Source organism: Hypanus sabinus, chromosome 14 (genome assembly GCF_030144855.1).
Source record: "Hypanus sabinus isolate sHypSab1 chromosome 14, sHypSab1.hap1, whole genome shotgun sequence".
Classification (NCBI taxonomy): Eukaryota; Metazoa; Chordata; class Chondrichthyes; order Myliobatiformes; family Dasyatidae; genus Hypanus; species Hypanus sabinus.
The window spans coordinates 32,884,288-32,905,420 of NC_082719.1; the positions used below are offsets into that span (position 1 = coordinate 32,884,288).

Here is a 21,133-nt window from a genome sequence, read left to right on the forward strand (position 1 = left end):
GTTACATGCTTACATTTGTGCCAAAGGGTTGCATGCGTGTTCAAGCACCGCTTGAAAGACTTAAACATAAAAATATTAAAGATGATACTACTGAGTCACAATGACAGAGAAATGCAGTCAATGTTTCCACCGTTTAGATGAAATGTATTGGAAGCCATGTCTCCTTCCTCATTTGGATGTAAAGAGTTTCTTGAAATTACTTCAAAAGTGGTTTCACATGGTGTCCTGATCAATATTATCAATATGGTTAAAAGCAGTTCGCTGGTCATTACCACATTGCTATACGGTTATTTGTTATGTGCAGCATTGCTGCCTCGTTCTCAAGATAAACGGAGGCTAATTCTCAAAAAAAAAGCTTAATTAATATAAAATATCTTGGGTTTTCCTGAGATTGCATAAGGTGCCAAAAATATATGTGTCTTGTTACATCTTTCACATACAGTGACTTTTTTCATATTCTGTTTCGGATAATCTTTTGCATTAAATTCAATAACCTCATCTATTATGACATGAAAGTGATAAATGATAGACTGCATTTCCTTAACTATTAAGTTAAATTAAGGCCTTACTTGTTTTAATGTTTAGTTATATGCAGCAAAGTGATGTGCAGTAGGCGAAAACACAGAGAATTGAACACAAATGCAGGAACTTTCTACCACTGTTTAATCCCAGGGTTAAGGGAGACGTGTTTTTTTTAAAAGCAAACTTCTATGAATGTCCCAAAGAAAAAAAAATAACCAATTTGTAAACTTCTTGCTGTTATCCTTCGCAATTCCCTAAATTCCAGCTGCTGGGAACAATCCATATACAGGGCATGAGTTGGCATGTGTTCTTGCTCTTTGTCATTTTGGCCATCTGACTTTTGGAACAGCAAAGATGCCAACCATGGAGGAGTATCCTGAAAATACCACTTTTGGTATTCTCATCCAACTCCCATTTTTGTGGTTCATTAACTGAATTAAAGATTACCTTAGTAAATGAGGAATGGAAATAGGTGGCACAAGAAGCTAGGCAAGTGACCAATCCCCTGTTTAACAGTAATGACACACTGGTTAAATTTGCTGACTCATAATCCAGAGTCTAGATTAGCAATCCTGAGCTCAAATACCACAGTCAGGTGGGAATTTAAATTCAGGTATTTAAATAAACTGGAATTTTTTTAAAAGTAATTTCATTAATGGCAATAATAGAACAAGTTGATTGTTACATATATCCATGCTATTACTTACTTTTTACTGACTTATCCAGTTTGCTCTAAGTGTGACTGAAGATGCACAGCAATCTTGTTAATTTCTAACTTTCCAGCAAGTCAATCAGTTTTATAAAATCTTGTGTCAAACACAATAAGGATGAAACTGGGCAGCCTACCTGGCATCAGCATTGGCACCAAATCTGAAAAAGCTGTACTTAACCAAGTTAACATGGGAGAACTGTGCCAGACAAGCTTGTACTCACACGAATAAATCTAACAGCCAATGTACCACAATACTCCATCAAAACTCACTAGTGGACAGGACTACACAGGTGCTGGCATAGTAGGGAACTAATAAAACCTGAGGGACCTCACATTGATTTCAATTCCTGTATAGTCTCCTGGAATCAGGACCAACTCAGGGGAGGAGAAGTCCTTCTGAGTTTAGGAGGGCACAGAGCAACCACTCTCCGCTGAACATCGACGGCTCCTTGGTAGAAATTGTTACGAGCACCAAATTTCTTGGTGTTCACCTGGCGGAGAATCTCATCTGGTCCCTCAACACCAGCTCCATAGCAAAGAAAGCCCAGCAGCATCTCTACTTCAGGCGAAGGCTGAGTAAAGTTCATCTCTCACCCCCCCACCCCCATCCTCATCACATTCTACAGGGGTTGTATTGAGCATCCTGAGCAGCTGCATCACAGCCTGGTTCAGAAATTGCGCCATCTCAGATCGCAAAACCCTGCAGCGGATAGTGAGGTCAACTGAGAAGATCATCGGGGTCTCTCTTCCCGCCTTTACAGACAGTTATACTACACGCTACATCCACAAAGCAAACAGCATTATGAAGGACCCCACGCACCCCTCATACAAACTCTTTTCCCTCCTGCCATCTGGGAAAAGGCACCAAAGCATTCAGGCTCTCAGGACCAGACTATGTAAAAGTTTCTTCCCCCAAGCCGTCAGACTCCTGAATACCCAGAGCCTTGACTAACACCAACTTACTGTCCTCTACTGTGCCTATTGTCTTGTTTATTATTTATTGTAATGTCTGCACTGTTTTGTGCACTTTATGCAGTCCTCGGTAAGTCTGTAGTCTAGTGTAGTTTTTTCTGTGTTGTTTTTACATAATTCAGTGTAATTTTTGTACGGTTTCATGTAGCACCATGGTCCTGAAAAACATTGTCTCGTTTTTACTGTGTACTATACCAGCTGTTATGGTCGAAATGACAATAAAAAGTGACTTGACTTGATTATCCTAGGCCTAGGGTCACTTTCTGTTGAAGGACATCACTGCGAGTGAAAACGGTACATGATGCGCTTTGCTCGAAGAATTTAATGTCTATCATCATGAGCTGCTCACTAGCACCATTGCTAAGTTCGCAGAGTCCTGAAAGTGATGGCTGCTGACAGTGGTAATGATCAGTGACAGGGTGGTGAGATTAAAAAAAACTTGTTTTGGGTTAAAGCCAGTTGTTTTAGATCTTTGATATAATTAAAAAGATGATTCCCATGGGTGAGGTTTGTGCGTCTGCCCTTGGCATATCAATTTGGTATTTCACTGAAAATGAGGTCAAAGAGCCCTAATAAAGCTTGTCAATGGGCAGCAGGGAAAGACAGTCCCATATTGGTAATCATCCCTTTCACAAAAGGATGATGCCGTCCTTTTCAATTATCCCAGTTCTGGGCATTGCAGCAGGAGCTCCTTCAGATAGAGTCAATAACCCTTCCTCCATCATGGAGTCTGAAATGGTGGCGGACTGTGTGATGCTCAATGACATTTGTAATTCCTCAGCAAATGCATACAGTAAGGCTTAAAGAACGTTTAAGCAGGAATTGGTAAGCAGCATTTGGTAACATTGTGGCACACTAATGCCAGGCAGGAGCCATCTCCTATTAAGAAAGTTTAATCATTTACCCATGGCATTCAATGGCATCAGCAGAGCCAACCCCTCCTTCCACAACCTCCACCCAACCCCACCATCAACATCTTGATGAGATGTCATCGTCTAAAAACATAACTGGCAAAAAGAAAAATCAGTAACAACAAAAATAGGAGGGGTATCGTGCAGTAAGAAACTCGCTTCGTAACACCCCAGATCTTCTTTATCTTTGATAAACTACAAGTCAGGAGTGTGAATAGTCTTCCCTTGCCTGGATAAGCATAGCCCCAAATTCACTTAATTGGTACGCTGACCAACATAAGCACTGTGATTGTATTGTGTACCATATGCAAAATGCATTCTTATTATGTACCTGAGCTGTTCAGACAGTACTGATATGATCTTTACCACCGACAGCCTAAGGGCACTAGATGAATAGGAATCCCATCAGCTGTAAATAACATACCATATTGACCCTGAAATAAATTGTCTTTGCTTTATTGCTGCTCAGTACTAAGTTTGGTCTCAGAAGACATAGAAACAGAATGGAGATTCTATTTCTTCTTTTATTTTTTTTCTCTCTCTCCCTCTAGTTATTTTTTCTCTCTGTTCGATTTTCTATAGTTTCTGCTTGCCACAGCATTTCTAACTTCTGGTCCACCATCATCTTCCTTCCAATAAAGAAACCCTCATCTAAGCAGCTGTTAATTAAATGTACAAAAGCTTGCTGTAAAATGTGCTAAGCAAAGCAAAGATTAAATTGTGAAACCAACTTTATTTTAATCAGTTGTAGCTGGTGCAAACTGAAATTGTTCATTAACAGCAGATTGAGAATTTTATTTGTGAAAACCAAGAATTTCTGCCTGTGAATTCGGGATGGGCAAGGACTGTTCAAATTGCCAAAGGGAAATACAAATATAGGCATTGTCCCAATTAGATACCATGCAATCTTGCTGTGTAAATATAATTGCACATTGAATGATCCTATAACTTATAATTCACATGTCCCAAAGAATTTCAGACATTGAAATAGAATTCAATTACTAACAATATGCATACAGGTTAAACTTTAGTCAAAACAAGAGCAAAAAAATTTAATTAGGCGCATTTTAGCTTAATGTGAATAACTCACTTCACAATACAGACTAGCATCAGCACTCAATATTCCTGTGCAGGGAAAGCAAAGATGGAAGTTTTACTTATATGCAATTGATGGGAATAATTTCAATACAAGACATTTTTAAATAACTGCAGATGTACAATAATATAGTTTCAAGAGACAAAACCAAACAAAAAGCTAATGAAAGGTCTCGACACAAAAATTCAATTGTCCATTTCCCCACATAGATGCTGCCTCTCCTGCTGAGTTCCTCTAGCATGTTGTATTGGTACTGTTTGCCAAGCACCATATTTTAGTCCATTCTCTGACAATCTATTTGATATATTATTATTGATAAATTATTAAATAACTTCACCGAGTACAGTATAATTGCTAAATGTAACACTGTGTTCGACTTTTGCCAATGGCAACTCACTATTTATTAACATCAAATGAAATTTACTGTGATGGACTGTTGCTGACTAAATTCACTGTGATATAATTGTTGACTGTAACTCATTGTAATATCTTATCCTCTGCGATGAAACATTATCATTACCGTCAACGGTGTTGTGTATTACCTGACTAACTCATTGATGCATTCTCACTCATGTATCTCGCAGGTAAGCATTACTTTCCTTCAACATGAGACCAAACTCTCATTGTGATATACCAGTATGATGTATAACCACTTAACATGATGTATTATCAGTCCCTAGAACTTATGGTGTTGTATTATCACTGACGGTAGCTTACTGTGATATTATATCATCCCTGTAACTCACTGTAAAGCATTGTTGTTCACTCCTACATGTGAAATATTTTGACTGGCTCTGTGTCACCAAAATATATGATTTCTCCATGTAAAACATTGTGACATATTGCCACAGACTGGAACTGATTGTGATGTATTATTGTTGATTATGATTCAGTGATGTATTTTCATTTATGTAACTAATCATGAAGGATTATCATTCACTCTAACTTACTATCTTTCAGTATCACTCTCTGCAACCTAAAGGCCTGTATTTTCCTGTTAAGTGTCAATGATTCCATCAAATGGAACAACTGGAATTTATTCATTCAACAGGAAGCAAGGCAGGGGCTCTCACATTTGCCTAGAAACACACAAAAGCCCCAACTTTACAGACAGATTCAGAATGCCAAATCTGCTGGTGGAAATCACACAAGGTCAAGGGAGAAGCATAATCTTATCAAGATTAACACCTATACTAAAGAATCAGCTACCAGATCTTATGTCAACTTGGATTTGGCACAAGATATGAGACCCCACTAATTTTAATGGTAACTCTTGAGTCTCCAGCAAAGGGGAAGGTGTATACAATTTTCAAAATTAAATAAAGTATTTAATAGGTTAAGTGATTTGGCTAATTTATTTTTAAGTTTGATTTTTTTAATTACCTATTACACTTTACATAGTTTGTAAATGTCTTTAAGTCAAAATCAAACTTGAGTTTATTGTTACGTACATCTCTTTATATATGCAATGAAAAACTTATAGCTACATCACAAACATAAGGCATGATATAGTGGCACTCACAAGAGAAACAAAAACAAATTATGCAGAATTTTTATAAGAGTACACAATTACGAAACAATGAAAAAAAATTTAGTGGAGTGATCAGTGGTCAGAAAGTTGCTAAACTTTGGTGATTCAGGCTGTGTGGATTCGTTCACCTTCCTTTTCCTTCCTAAAGTCAACAATCAGCTCTTTATTTGTACTGACATTGACTGAGAGGTTCTTTTCCAGCACTACTCAACCAAATGACGCACCTCGCTCTGATAAGATGACTCATCGCTACCAGTGATTCATCCAATTGCAGAATGTTATTAGCATACTTGTATATGGTATTAGAGCTGTGCTTAACCAATCATGTAATAGAGAGTACATCAGGGGGATGCATGTAACCTTGAGGTGCTCCTTTATTGATAGTCTTCAAGAATCAGAATCAGGTTTATTATTACCGGCATGTGACATGAAATTTGAAATTTCTTAACTTAGCAGCAGCAGTTCAATGCAATACATAATCTAGCAGAGAAAAAAAATTACATAAAACAAAACATAATAATAGCAAATAAACAAGTAAATCAATTATGTATATTAAATAGATTTTTTAAAATGTACAAAAACAGAAATATTGTAAATTAAAAAAATTAGGTAGTGTCCAAAGCTTTAATGTCCATTTAGGATGGCAGAGGGAAAGAAGCTGTTCCTGAATCACTGAGTGTGTGCCTTCAGGCTTCTGTACCTCCTACCTGATGGTAACAGTCAGAAAAGGGCATGCCCTGGATGCTGGAGGTCCTTAACATTGGACACTGCCTTTCTGAGACACCGCTCCCTAAATATGTCCTGGGTTCTTTGTAGGCCAGTGCCCAAGATGGAGCTGACTAGATCTACAACCTTCTGCAGCTTCTTTCAGTCCTGTGCAGTAGCCCCTCCATACCAGACAGTGATGCAACCTGTCATAATGCTCTCCACAATACAACTATAGAAGCTTTTGATTGTATTTGTTGACATGCCAAATCTCTTCAAACTCCTAATAAAGTATAGCCACTGTCTTGCCTTCTTTATAACTACATCGACCAGGTTAGATCCTCAGAGATCTTGACACCCAGGAACTTGAAGCTGCTCACTCTCTCCACTTCTGATCCCTCTATGAGGATTGGTATGTGTTTCTTCATCTTACCCTTCCTGAAGTCCACAATCAGCTTTTTCATCTTACTGATGTTGTGTACCAGGTTGTTGCTGTGACACCATTCCACTAGTTGGCATACCTCACTCCTGTACACTCTTTCGTCACCATCTGAGATTCTACAAACAATGCTTGTATCATCAGCAAATTTATAGATGGTATTTGAGCTGTGCCTAGCCACACAGTCATGTGTATATAGAGAGTAGAACACTGGGCTAAGAACACACCCGAGGTGCGCCAATGTTGATTGTCAGCGAGGAGGATATGCTATCTCCAATTCGCGCAGATTGTGGGTTGGAATTGCTTCACTGAAATTGCATCTGTTGTTGACCTATTGTGGCAATAGGCAAATTGCAATGGATCTGGGTCCTTGCTGAGGCAGGAATTCAGTCCACTCATGACCAACCTCTCAGAGCATTTCATCACAGTCAACATCAATGCTGCCAGGTGACAATCATTAAGGCAGCCCACATTATTCTTTTTGACACTGGTATAATTGTTGCCTTTTTAAAGCAAGTGGGAACTTCCGCCCATAGCAGTGAGAGATTGAAAATGTCTAATATTCCCGCTAGTTGGTTGGCACAGGTTTTCAGAGCCTCACCAGGTACTCCACCAGGACCTTTTGTCTTGCAGGGTTTACTCTCTTTAAAGACAGCTTAACATCAGTCTCCGAGAAGGAGATCACAGAGTCATCAGGTGCAGCAGGGATCTTCACAGCTGTAGCTGTGTTCTCCTGTTCAAACCATGCATAGAAGGTGTTGAGTTCATCTGGTAGTGAAGCATCACTCCCATTCATGCTATTGTGTTTCATTTTGTAGGAAGTATTGTCTTGCAGACCCTGCCAGAGTTGCCTTGCCTCTGATGTCGCCTCCAACCTCATTCGAAATTGTCTCTTTGCCTTTGAAAGAGCCCTCCACAAATCATACCTGGTTTTCTGGTACAGGCCTGGGTTGCCAGACTTGATTGCCACAGATCTAGGCTTCAGCAGACGACGTACCTCCTGGTTCATCCACAGCTTTTGGTTTGGGAATGTACAGTAAATCTTTGCAAGCACACACTCATCCAAACAGGTTTTAATGAAGTTGGTAACAACTACAGCATACTCATCCAGATTCAAAGATGAATCACTGAATACAGTCCAGTCCACTGATTCAAAGCAGTCCCGGAGGCGCTCCTGTGCTTCCCTTGTCCAAACCTTCTTGGTCCTCACTGCTGGTGCTGCAGTCTTCAGTCTCTGCCTATACTCAGGGAGTAGAAGTACAGCCAGGTGATCAGACTTCCAGAAGTGAGGGTGTGGAATAGCACGGTAGGCATTCTTGATGGTGGTGTAGCAATGGTCCAGTGTGTTGTTTCCTCTTGTATTGCAAGTGACCTGTTGATGGTAGTTGCTTAGTGATTTTTTCAGTCTGGCCTGGTTAAAATCTCCCAAAATGATGGTGAAGGTGATATTGTCACTGAATGAGGTCTGCCAATAAGAGGTAGATCAGAGGTCAGCTCTAGAAACTTGATGACAAATTTGAATGATGGTTGTATTGAATGCCAAGCTGCGGTCAATCAACAGCAGCTCCTGGTGTCCAGATGGCCCAGAACAGAGCCAGGGAAATCACATTTCTTGCTGTGGTGGTAGTCAAATTGAAGCTGATCCAGGACATCTCTGAGGCAGGAGTTGATTTGTTCCATAACCAACCTCTTGAAGCACTTTATTATTTATGATATATGTGCTACTGGCTTGTACACACTGAGGAAGGTCACCATATATTTCTTGGTTACAGGTACAAAAGATGCCTTTTAGAAGCAGGTCGGAACCTTAGACTGCAGAAGTGAGAGCTGGAATATGTCTGTAAACACTCCAGCCAGTTGGTCTGTGTAGTTCTTTAGTACTCATCCAGATACACCTTTGGGCCAGATGCCTTTTGCAGGTTCACCTTCTTGGAGGATGCCCAGACATTAATCTCAGAGACCGTGATCAATAGGTCACCCAGGGATGTGGGGCGTGTGGGAGGAGTTCTCACTGTGAAATTGTTCATATGAGGCACTGAGCTCACCCAGGACTCAATGGGTTGTAGCCACTGTCTCATTTCACAGGAAGTATTGCAGTGCAAGGCTTGCCATTGCAATTGGACATCTATTTGTGTTACCAGTTTAGTCTGAAATTGCATCTTTGTGCTGAGAATTGACTTATAGAGGCCATATGTGGACTTCTTGTACAAATCTGAATTACTGAGTCTCATATTATTAGAAACTATTCTAAATTTATCAGTTATGTTTCAGCCAGTAAAACTGAAATCAGGGCTTCAAAAAAGATTCAAAGATGCAAGGTATTTTATTATCAAAGTATGTATGCAATATACAACCCTGAGATTCGCCTTCCCACAGACTGGCATAAAAAAGGAAAACCACAGTACCCATTCAAAGAATATCCATTAAACCTCCCCCCCATCACACACACACACACACATGCAAAAAAAATCATGCAAATGGCATTTAAAAAAGCGAAAAACAGAATATAAAGCACAAAATCAAGAGAGTCCAGGTGTATTCAGTTCAGCTAGCATTCATTATCTGCAGGCTGCCCTGATTCAAAATCGCCCAAAATAGCAAACTTACAAACTGATTACCTTAGTTACTGGAGCTATCTTTGGACGTTGCACCTCCTCACTGCCCTCATAGAAACCCTGCTACTGTTTATCGCATGGCACACAACAATAAGGGAGCAGAGTGAAACTAAATACTGGCAATGGCACGTCACGTTGGGCTGCTGAACACAACAATGCATCGCAGTGCATTGTAGTATATGAAAATGCATTGTGGAGTATTCCTGCAGTAATCAGGCATCATAGATCTTGCTGGCTTGGATCCAGGAAGATAGGCCTCAGGCTGTAAGTACAAGCATGAGCTGCATATGGAACACTTTACTGTGCACTGCACTGTTTTTGTGCACTTTATGCAGTCCAGTGTAGGTCTGTAGTCTCTGTGGGTTTTTTTATTATGTAGTTCAGTCTAGTTTTTGTACTGTGTCATGTAAACCATGGTCCTGAAAAACATTGTCTCATTTTTACTATGCACTGTACCAGCAGTTATGGTCGAAATGACAATAAAAGTTGACTTGACTTGACTCGAACAGCAAAACAGAGACACAAGAGATTCTGCAGATGCAGGAAATCTTGATCATGTTCCAGAATGCTGGAGAAACTCAGCAGGTCAAGCAGCATCTATGGAGGGAATTTAACAGTCAGCATTCCAGACCGAGACCATTCAGCAAAATGGAACAAAAATGGGCAGAAGCCACAGTGAAAAGATAGTGGGAGGGGCATGTACGATGTGACATGAAATGCCAGAAATGATAAGTGGAAGAGGTAAAGAGCTGAAGAAGAAGGAATCTAATAGGAGAGGACAGTAGACCATGGAATAAAGGGAAGGAAGAGGGGAACCAGCAGTAAGTGATGGGCAGATCATAAGGTTGGAGAAAGAGAAGAGAAAGGGAAAGAGGACCACTGGAATAATGGAAAATAAAATGGAGTGTAGAGAAAACAAAGGGGAGTAGTTACCAGAAGTTAGATCATTCAATGTTGATGTCATCAAGTTGGAGACTACCAAGATGGACTGTAAGGTATTGTTCCCCCAACCTGAATAAGGCTTCATCATGACAGTAGAGGAGGCCATAAACAGACATGTTGGTTTGGAAATGGGAAATGGTATTGAAATAGGTGGCCACCAGGAGATTCTGGTTGTCACAGCAGATGAAACGAAGGTGCTTGACAAAGTGGTTCCCTAGTCTGCATTGGGTCTCCCTGACTGTAAAGGAGGCAGAACTAGGAGCACCAGATGCAATAAAGGACTCAGAAGAGTCACAGGTGAATCACCTTCTCACTTAGAAGGACTGTTAAGCTTCCTGTGGGGTGCATTTGCAGATGGTGGTCACAAGCAAAAAAGATCTGACATATTGTCATGCCTTACTGCTAGTGTAACATCCTGCAATGCATTTTCATACCCTGTAACTTACTGTGATGCATCATTGTATTCTGCATCTCCATGTGATGTTCCAATGCCAGCAATCTCACTCTGCTCCATTATTATCCCCTGAAAACCAGTAGGATACGTTGGGCTGAAACTTTAGTGTCAGGTAATGCCATCCTTTTAGGTCAGCTTGCCTGTACCCTCTGCTACTGCCCTTTGAAATAAGGAAGTCAGAGATGAGCTGGAGCTCAGATGCTGACACATTTGACCTGCTACTCCACTGTTGGCCCCTTCACTGAGACACAGATGTATCAAGCAGCAGACCCTAAAACAATATTTCCTACCTTGATTACAGAAAATGCAGGCAACTGGCTTGATCTTGGTACTTTCTTTGTTTTTAATTAATTATTAGTGCTTGGTTGTCTTAAGTTTTTGTTTGCTTTTGAATAATTTCTATAATGTAAATCAGTTTGAACTTATTTTTTTAGTATGTCTGATCAGTGAGCCGTCTAAAAGGCCATCAGGTACTCCAGCATGTCTCAGGATCGACCACCCAAAGCCTTACATTCCAGTCTGCCTCACAGGATGACTGCAAGAACTAGGGCTATATCTACTGCAAGTATTTAGGATTATTCAGTACCTCGGCAGTCCGTTTGTTAATTATTAAAGTACATTTCTTTAGGGAAGTTTAAAAAAGTCAAGGACAGAATGTTATATTTTAGTACTATGTAGAATTGTATAATTTTGTTTCAACTCTGGTTATTTTAGACTGAAATGCATATCTTAAGTAAACAAAGAATATCCAGCATAAAAAAAACTGGTTGTCAAAGGCAAATAAATCTAAACACATGTATTTGAAACCATGCTGTGTGAAATATCACTTTGTATAAATTCATCTGTATATTTTACAGCTAACTTTCAGTAAGTGGCTATGGTGCTTTTCCACAAAAATGTTTAATTCTTTGAACAAGGCAGTCACAGTCAAGAAAGTATGGGATTCCATCTGCAATATTTGATTCAGCGTCTTTATTTTTTTTAAAATCAGGAATGTTATATTATTTTAGTATCCTGGAAAAAAGAGGGCATGCTAGGATTCACATCCTATTCTTAATTTTCATTCCTTTTTTATGATTCAACAAATCGCATGTACTATTCAGCGCCACAAGGGCAGACATGCTTCTTGCACACTTAAGCCAACATGTTCACTTGAGCTGTCACTAGAAAGTAGACGGCAGCAGTGCTGATAATTTGTCCTTCAATCTATTTTTTCCCCTGTGGCAACATGCTTAGCATTCATTTTGTTATCTCTCTTACAGCACAAGAAAAAAAATGGAATCACTACATGGAATGGCAGACATCATTCCCAACCTACTGCATAACACACTGTGCCAATTCATTATTCAAACTCAGTTGCACAAAATATTAATGGCAATTTATAGAAAATAAAGTTTTTCTTCTAATATAAAGAACTTCACTACTCCAAGGTGTAACAATGACATGATTTTAACTATTTCTGCCAAATGCACAGATAGGCCTCTTACACCAGGTCACTGTGGGTTTTTTTTCATGATAGGTCAAATCTAAGTTGTACATCTATTTCTTACCAGAGGAAATAGATGCATTATGGTGATTTACTGCAACTGGCTGTTCAGTTCTGTATGGCTTAGCTTCATCAATACACTTTTACGGCTTGATCAGTTCATCTGGTGAATTCCTTTGAACGCAGCCAGTTATGGACTGGCTTGTAACAAAAACAACCAGAATGACAATTCATACATGAAAGGGACTCAAGTTTGTTTGCTAATAACAGAGCTGGTGCAGAACTAATTTTAAGTAGTTTTGAGCAGCACTGGGTTCAGTCTGAACTGGATAATAAAAGGTATCTTCAAATTACAATGCAAACATATTCAATGCCAGCTTTCAACCAATCTAGTATTCCACAAAAATCTTTCAGACTGGTCTACACTCTCATTACTCCTAATTACTGCAGGAGTAATGAGGAGTACTTCATTAATGATACTCAAATCACAAAATCCCCAAAGCATATCTGTCACTCAAATGTGTTGGGCCCTATTTATCCACACCTTGGACAAAAGATACTTATTACAAAGTTTTTATGTTTTCATGGATGACAAGATCATGTGTTTTAAACCATAGTGTATTTCAAAATATTTTAAAGATTAAGGGATGGAATTTAAGTATGAAGATCTTTTATTTTGAAACAACAGTAATGTTTTACTACATAGATTAAAACTCTAGGAGGATCATAGGGCATATATGGTGGATATATTAGGGCTGCAATATTTACAAAAGGATGTCCTGCTTCCATAAATCATGCAGCTTTCAAAATTACCAAATAAATTAATAGATTAAAGTGAATACCAACCAATACATATATCATTCAAACACATGATATCCTTATTGTTGCTACTGCAGGGTCAATTATGCCTGGTTTTCTGTTCTGTACCATCAGTACCACCAGCTAGTTATTGGGGCAGTAATAATCACGGTATTAAAGGCAATACAGCAAGCAGGTTTGTGGCAATTGATTGCAAATATAAGTTGGTATTTGATCTGTGTTGTGCCACAGAGAATAGGTGGCAGCTATGAAAGGATGGACTGAACAGCCCAAACCACAGCCATCAATTGCACTTGCGCACACTGCATCAAAATATGTGAGACCGGGACTCACCCTCTACAGCCCCCTGAAAAGCCATCAACAGGCAACCCCTTAGGAGAGCATCATGCACGATCTGAGTGATTGTACTACTGCAGGTAGGTAATACCTCAAACACCACTGACTGGAAAATGGCCAAGTTCCGATTATTTAATTAGACTGAAGAAATCATGAAAATAAATGACTGCCAGTGGAATCAAAGCTTTGCCTGATGATTTGTCAACACCTTAAGGAATAAAAGAAGTTGCAAAGAAGTGTGAAAACTTTGTGTCATTATACCCTGAAACTTCCACAGGCAAAGGGAGATGAGATTTGTCTTACTTTAGCACCCTGGCCTTATTAGAATATTGTGCATTGCCTGGAAAAGTGACAGCTTAGCCCACTGCTGCCCAGTATTCCTTTCCATTGTTCTTTTAAATTGCATTCCTTATTTTGATTTGCTTTCAGAGTACTGGAAATAGTGGAAAAACACTTCAGTGCAAGTGGGGTGATGAGATTCACTAAGTTAGCACTGCACATTTTACGCTTTTCTCCTCAAGTTGTAATTGTGTCTATAAAGGCAGGGTGAAGTAGGTCTGACGAAAGGAGTCAATATTTCCAAAAGTACCCTGAAAACATTGGTTAATGTACAAATCTGTGTACAGATCTTCCTTTCTTTAGTTCTCTCAATAGCAAACTGCTATACCCTCCCCTTCCTCCCTCACCACCATTACAAACTGCCTTCTCAAAAGTACCTATCTGCATTGTAAAACCTTACTTTCTCATGTCAAACACCTTCATCCTTTATTTGGTCAATTCACATAGTACAGTGACACTATTCTCTTCTACCAACGACCTGGATGTGGGTCCTTACAGTCTAGTTTTCTCCCAAGTTAAAATGATATTGTGTAGGAATGTGTTACAGATATAGAATGAAAGCCTTGGCTACTATTTAAACTATCTGCCAGTCCTTTCCACACTGGCTCATGAAGATCACTCTTATAATACTGTACTCAACTGCCAGGCCATGGGGTCAACTGAAGGAAGAATGCTACATCAATTGAAGGTACACTCCAAAACCACTGACACAAAGTAGCTCTGTAAGTATTTATTCATTTCCACAGTTATGCCTAACCTCCCGTACATCCGCATGCAACAGGAAAGGAAGGTTTCCATTACAGCAACTAAACCAGGTAACACAAGAAAGTGGAACAAACATTTTTATTTTTATTTCACTCAGACAAACAGATTGCTCATAACAAGGTCAACATTTAATGACCCTTCTGAATTGCCCTTGAAAAGAATGTTTTATTAGAATTGTGGATCTGGAATTATCTGAAGTCCAAACAGGTAAAGATCTTAGTGAAGGAGTTATATTTTCCCAATGTTCCAGTGCTTTTATGGTCATGATTACATTGAACAGCAATTTTTTTTTTGAAACTGTTGCTTCCTCAGAAATTTTGTATGGCTATAATAGACCACTTGAAGCGGTCTATTAGCGGTCTATTATATTACATATATAATTTCAGAGATCACATAGGAATTTGAAGAAACATGAAATTAATACATTGTATATAATGTGTCAAATGTAATTGCATAACAGTGCTGACACTATGCAATAGCTTAACTAAGCTAAAAATGTTTTGTTGATGATTTTTGCTTGTATTCATTATCTGAGACTTCTTGCTTAAGTTTCCAACAATATTCAGCTAGGACTGATAGATATTGTTTCTCTGGGACTGCAATGTCCTGGTGAAAACTTTCACCAAGCTTGTCACTGACAGCATCAAGATTTGCAGGGAACAAATCTAAATAGGAATGCAGAAAATTAATCTTCAGTGACATGTTGCACGTCATGGTTTTGTATGTTTGAAGCATGTTGCCAACCAACTGCATGTAGTTTGATGCTCTGTAGTTGCCAAGAAAAGTTTCAACAACATCCTTGAATGCCTTCCATGTGACTTTCTCCAGTCCCACTAAAAGTTCTTTGAATTGCCTGTCATTGATGGCCCATTTGATTTATGAACCAACAAAAATGCCTCCCTTAATCTTGGAATCAGTTATTCTGGGAAACATCTGTCTCAAATATTGAAATCCTTCACCTTCCTTGTTCATCAGTTTCACAAAATTTTTCAATGTTAATCCTGAAAGCTGTGCTGCTACATGACAATGTCCACAACAGTAGCTCCACTTTATATGAAAAAGGCAAAAATATCTTTGTTGGGTCTACAAGAGGCTCATGTGTCATACTTTACTGTCCTGGAACCAACCGTTTATGGAGTGGCTAATTCTTTTTAATGTAATGAGATCCTTTAGCATGGCTGTCACATTTGCAAATGAAATAACAGCACCTGGTGTATCCGAGCTGCATTCCTAGTAGCAGCGTTATTACTTTCAGATCAACACAAATGTTCTAGCTGTAGTTGCTGTGCTGTATGTGGTTCAATAAATCTTCCAAATAGCAGTAGTTTTCTTTCATATGTACAGCATAGCTGACTGGCATTGAACGGTGCACATTGCCATTGTGTGTCAGCCAGCTTTCAGGTTTAACGCTGAAGAATCAATAAAAAGACGCTATTGCTCTGGGTCATGCTGGTGAACCAAAGCCTGCCCAGGCTTTACCGGATAAGATAGAAACTTCTCAGCTCACATTGAGGCAACATTTTGATTGACTTGAATTGTGAATTTTAATAACAAATATAGGCAATTTAAAAAATGCGCAGGAGAGAAATTTCAGGGTGATTTTCATAATCAGCAGTCCAAAATCCAATACAACCCAATGTATTCAGGGAGCAAAATCTTTGCTGTTGGAACAAATGTTTCAAACCAGAATTTATTTAACTGAATTAAATGTCCTAACACCTTTTATATAATTCAAATTCATGCCCACTGTTCTATTTAAGCTGTGCCAGTGCGCGGCCATGTAGTAGATGAGAAACTGAAAGGCTCTGCCTATGTAGCCTTTGTTGCTACACAGCTGGAATTTTCTTTTATATAATGTCAATATAATTTTGAAATCTATGTTAATATAATTGCGAAGTGCCCTGTAATTAGTTGTGTGTAAATGAATGAAATTCATACATTTTCTAAATAATAAGCATACCACAACTTTACTTTGAAATATTTTAGAGATTCAACATATTTACATTGCCAGTGTTTCAAGTTACAACATTGTTACAAAATTGTAACAATAAACACAGAATGGAATTAATGGCAATGTTGTATGACTGACAAAAAACGTCAACTACTATTACGAGCTACAACAAAAGTGTTGCCCCAAAATATCATAACAGTACTGCAATTTCAAATTTGCCGTATCTGAGAAAGTTAGACTGGTTCAATTAAGATGAGCACTGATATGTTGAACTAAGTGCTTAGAAATGAAAAATCTGAAGAACTGTCAATTCTTGTTGACATTGTTGAAACACCAAGCTTCTAGTGCCGACTGTGAATGTCGATTCAATCTTATGAAATCAATCAAATGTAAATACTGAAATGGACTAGAAGTGGAACAGTTGGATGGTGTAATGAGGATTAAGACATAACTTTCATCTGGATGCGAAATTAATCTGGACAGTATTTATAGACAACGGATTTATAATAAAGACAGATGAGAATAAGTTAGAAAACATAAAAGATTTTCTCTGTTCTACTGTATTTTATTATACTCTTCAATTGATAAATAAAATCTAAATTATGCGATTCTTCAGTTTTCTTTCTAAATATTCATAAAATGCATATTATAAAAAAACATTTAAAGTGCCACAGTTTTCAGGCCATATAAAAATTTCCTGCTCAGAGCAATGGCTGGTCTGTACAACTGTAAAAACAATTAGAGAGAATGTTGTTCATGCCCAAACCTATGGATTAATAATCCAGAACTAAGTCATTATGCCACTAGTACCATTATGTAATAAATTTAATGTGATCCAAACAAACACCAAACTTAGTATTTGTAGATATACTTGTTGGAACGCCCTTGTTTAAGTACAAAGGCTTTCCTACCACTCTGTTGTTATGAAACCACTGTGAGTTAAAAGATCAGAGGAAGTCAATTCCGTCCTCTTCTCTGAAATTTGGGCACTTTTGCCCAATGTCTTCTGAGGCTGAAGACTCTTTATGTACTTTCAAAGTCTGTTCAGTCTAAACCTGTGCATAACCAATCTTAACAATCAGAAGAGAAAATGTCACTCCACTCTTTAGGAGGAGTGAGGCAAAAGAAAGGAAATTATAGGCCAGTTAACCTGACTTTAGCGGTTGGGATGATCTTGGAGTTCATTATTAAGGGCGAGGTTTCAGGGTACTTGGAGGCACATGATAAAGTAAGTCAAAGTCAGCATGGTTTCTTTTAGGGGATATCTTGCCTGTCAAATCTGTTGGAATTCTTTGAAGAAACAGCCAGATTAGTCAAAGGAGAGCCAGTGGATGTTGTGTACTTGGATTTTCATAAGTCTTTGACAAGATGCCACACATGAGGCTGCTAAACAAGATAAGAGCTCATGGTCTTGCAGGAAAGATACTAGCATGGATAAAAGATTTGCTTTATACCTTACGGTCTTAAGCACAGACAATATATTAAGTACTAGTTGGGAGAGCAATAGCTGAGAACAGGGAATAGTTACCACTTCCATTTTCCCTAGCTCCATTATTCTTCTCAATAACCCTCAACTACTACAAGGAAAAGGATTTGAGTGAATAAGTGACATTTTAGAAGGCATAAAATGACTGTCAGTCAACCTATTTAAGATTCCAGACACATTGGTGTCCTGAGGCTGCAGTGCTATCGTCAAGACTTGAAATGATAGCAATGAGAATAAGGTATGACCTGGGTGATGGGTGTCCTTAATGATGGATGCCGCCTTTTTGAGGCATCAGTCCTTGAAATTTTCTTGGATACTACAGAGTCCAGTGCCCATGATGGAGCTGAAAAAGTTTACAACTCTCTGCAGTTTACTTCAATTCTGTGCAGTAGCCACCCCACTGTATCAGATGGTAATGCAGCCAGTAAGAATGTCCTCCACGGTACATTTGCAGAAATTTGCGAGTGTCTTTGATGGCATACCAAGTGTGCTCCAACTCCTAATGAAATATAGTCACTGTTGTGCCTTCTTTGTAGCTGCATCGATATGCTGGGTCCAGGATAGATCCTCAGAGATACTGACACCCAGAAGCTTGAAATAATTGTATGTTCTCTACCCAGGTGTAAGTAACATACTAAGCATATCCAGCTATATTTTGTAACTTAGGAGAAATTATGATACTTATTTTTTTTAAAAATGCACTTAAAAAATTAACTTTGAAGTAAACAGCAGGCACTAACTGATGTAGGAGATGAATAACCTTGGAATATGGACAGCTTAAGAAGAAGAAAGGGAGCTGCTTACACTGTTCACATTCACCCTGTGGAATGAATATTAACTTCTCCAATTACAAAGCTCAAGTCAGGTGTTAATAGTGTCCCACTGGTGGGACCATCCTGCTACCAGTTGTACATTGCAATATTTCAACATGTCTTTTGAGATCAAATCTAATTAATAATACCTTACTTTTTTAAATTTGCAGATTTAAACCAATATTTCTACTATGTTAGAAAGTAATAATTACATATTCTGTTTACCCCTTTAGATTATTAAGTCCGTCATATTGATTAGATGTTCTTTTAATGCTGCTGCTGATTTTTCAGTTCTACTCCTCTAGCCTATACGCAGTATTGTAAACGAAAGTTATTTGGACTATCTATTCTATCTAAAAATATCATACTTCCAATTTCATACCATGCTATCACAAGTAGACCTTGTTGTAATATTTATTAATAGCATTACTACTGAGCTAAACAACTCTCAGGGGGTTAAATTCACAGGACAGCACAGCTGGCAAGTGTCAATGAGATTTTAGATGGGTCATCTTTATAAGCTTACCGTTAAAAATAAAATATAATTTGCCATTCCAGCAACCTTTCACACTCATTTGTTCCTGTGACAATGTAACTTATTTACACCCTGCACAACCCAGTGTCAAGTAAGCTTTTCAAAACTCATGGCTTAAGAACAATTTTATAAAGACAAAATTATCTGAGTGAGAACTTTAAAAAGTCAGATTACCAAAGACTCTAAAACAGATAAAAATTAAGAACTTCATTTCAATTAGATACGTATAACCCCTAAGTGGTGCAGTGCAACAGGTCTTTGCTTTAATGTACTGTATTACACAAAACCAAGTTTAAATAATTGCAATAAAGGAATGGAATCATTATTATTCTATTCATGTGATGAAAAGTAAAGTTGTTTAATCTTTCTTTCCAAGTTTCTTTATATATATGTGTGTGTGTATGTGTTCAGTTTGACAAAAAGTGCATAAGTGCATGTATAAGATGTGGCAATTTAGTCAAGTCACAATGGAATTCCATTGTTCCACACCAAACCCTGTTATAGTTACATACAGAATCAATTTCCATAACAGGATAACATACTGGGAGTGCCTAATGCCACTGCTGAAAGAATATATTAAAAAATCAAATCTACATTCAAAGGGTACAATTTAGATAGCAATAGAATTTATTTTTAAAATTAATTGCTATATTTTTGTGACATAATATTTATAGTTAGCGTCAGTGTAGGCACTAAAGAAAAGGATATGTGAAGTAAAGAAACAAAGCAATAAGCTGGTCTTGTGACAACATATTTTTGGAGAGCTATATAGCACTTGACAGCACAAACACTAATAAAAGAAAACTAACTCTGCAGAAATTTTGCTGTCATGTTCCTGCTTTATATCGAAGAACATACTCCAATTTAGGAATAAAAGCAAGATATAATTTGGGACTCCATCAAAGTATGTATTTTTATAGAATGTTGTCATGTAAACACCATAATATTAAAAAATTGATTTACTGAAATAAAGAAAACTAATCAGAGAGGAGCACTTAAGTTGTGGATCTTATTAATATTTACATTAAATTAGTGGCAGTATTAAATAAGGTTATAAGTGACAGCAGGTAATAAATGTTTTTGAGCTCACAAGGTTTACAACCTTACTATAAGTTATCAAACCAGCTTAAAATAAAGTGTCCAATTACATGATCAACCAGTTTAGAAAAGTGTATTCGTATCCCAACTCCGAGTACTCAAGTGGAGAAGTGGGAGCTGCGGCAAATTTAATCCCCATTCCCAACCGAAGGAAGCTATGCCTCAGACAATTCTATAATTACAAATATAACTTTTTGCAGTGTTATTGGGATTTAATGAATAGCTTCTAATCCTGTAACTGAGGTACTGAAAGTATAAATGAGTACCATGGGTTCAGCAGTGTGATTACTAATCATTACTACAAGCACAAATTCCAAACAGACATCACTTGTACACTATAAATTGACTTCGAGCTGACTAAATTTTTGATTCTATTTCAAGGTTGCTTTTAAGTCAAACTCTACCCTGAAGTTTTCACAGTCATTATTTTTACTGCAAAGATATCGAGACTCTTATATTGTCCAAATTTTTTTTTGGTTTGTAGAGAAACAATTCTAAGCTTTCCATTTGTTTATGGCAGGAGGAAGAGAAATAAAACAATGGATGATCTTAAAGGAGGAGGGACTTTTCCTTTAAAGTGAAAGGGGAATAAAGGGAAACAAAATAA

At 38.0% G+C, this 21,133-nt stretch overlaps 2 protein-coding genes across 3 annotated transcripts in view; both read right to left on the reverse strand.

Moving 5' to 3' along the window:
• Positions 1 to 21,133, reverse strand: part of ppargc1a (peroxisome proliferator-activated receptor gamma, coactivator 1 alpha) — a 589,189-nt gene that overhangs the window by 201,931 nt on the left and 366,125 nt on the right. The gene's annotated exons all lie outside the window — the stretch shown is intronic.
• On the reverse strand, positions 6,490 to 12,467 carry LOC132405071 (uncharacterized). Its single transcript, XM_059989806.1, has 3 exons — positions 12,450 to 12,467; positions 11,190 to 11,234; positions 6,490 to 8,353 (listed from the first exon to the last, which is right to left on the reverse strand). The coding sequence occupies exons 1-3, from the start codon at positions 12,465 to 12,467 to the stop codon at positions 7,478 to 7,480; spliced, it is 939 nt and encodes a 312-aa protein (XP_059845789.1). The 3' UTR covers positions 6,490 to 7,477.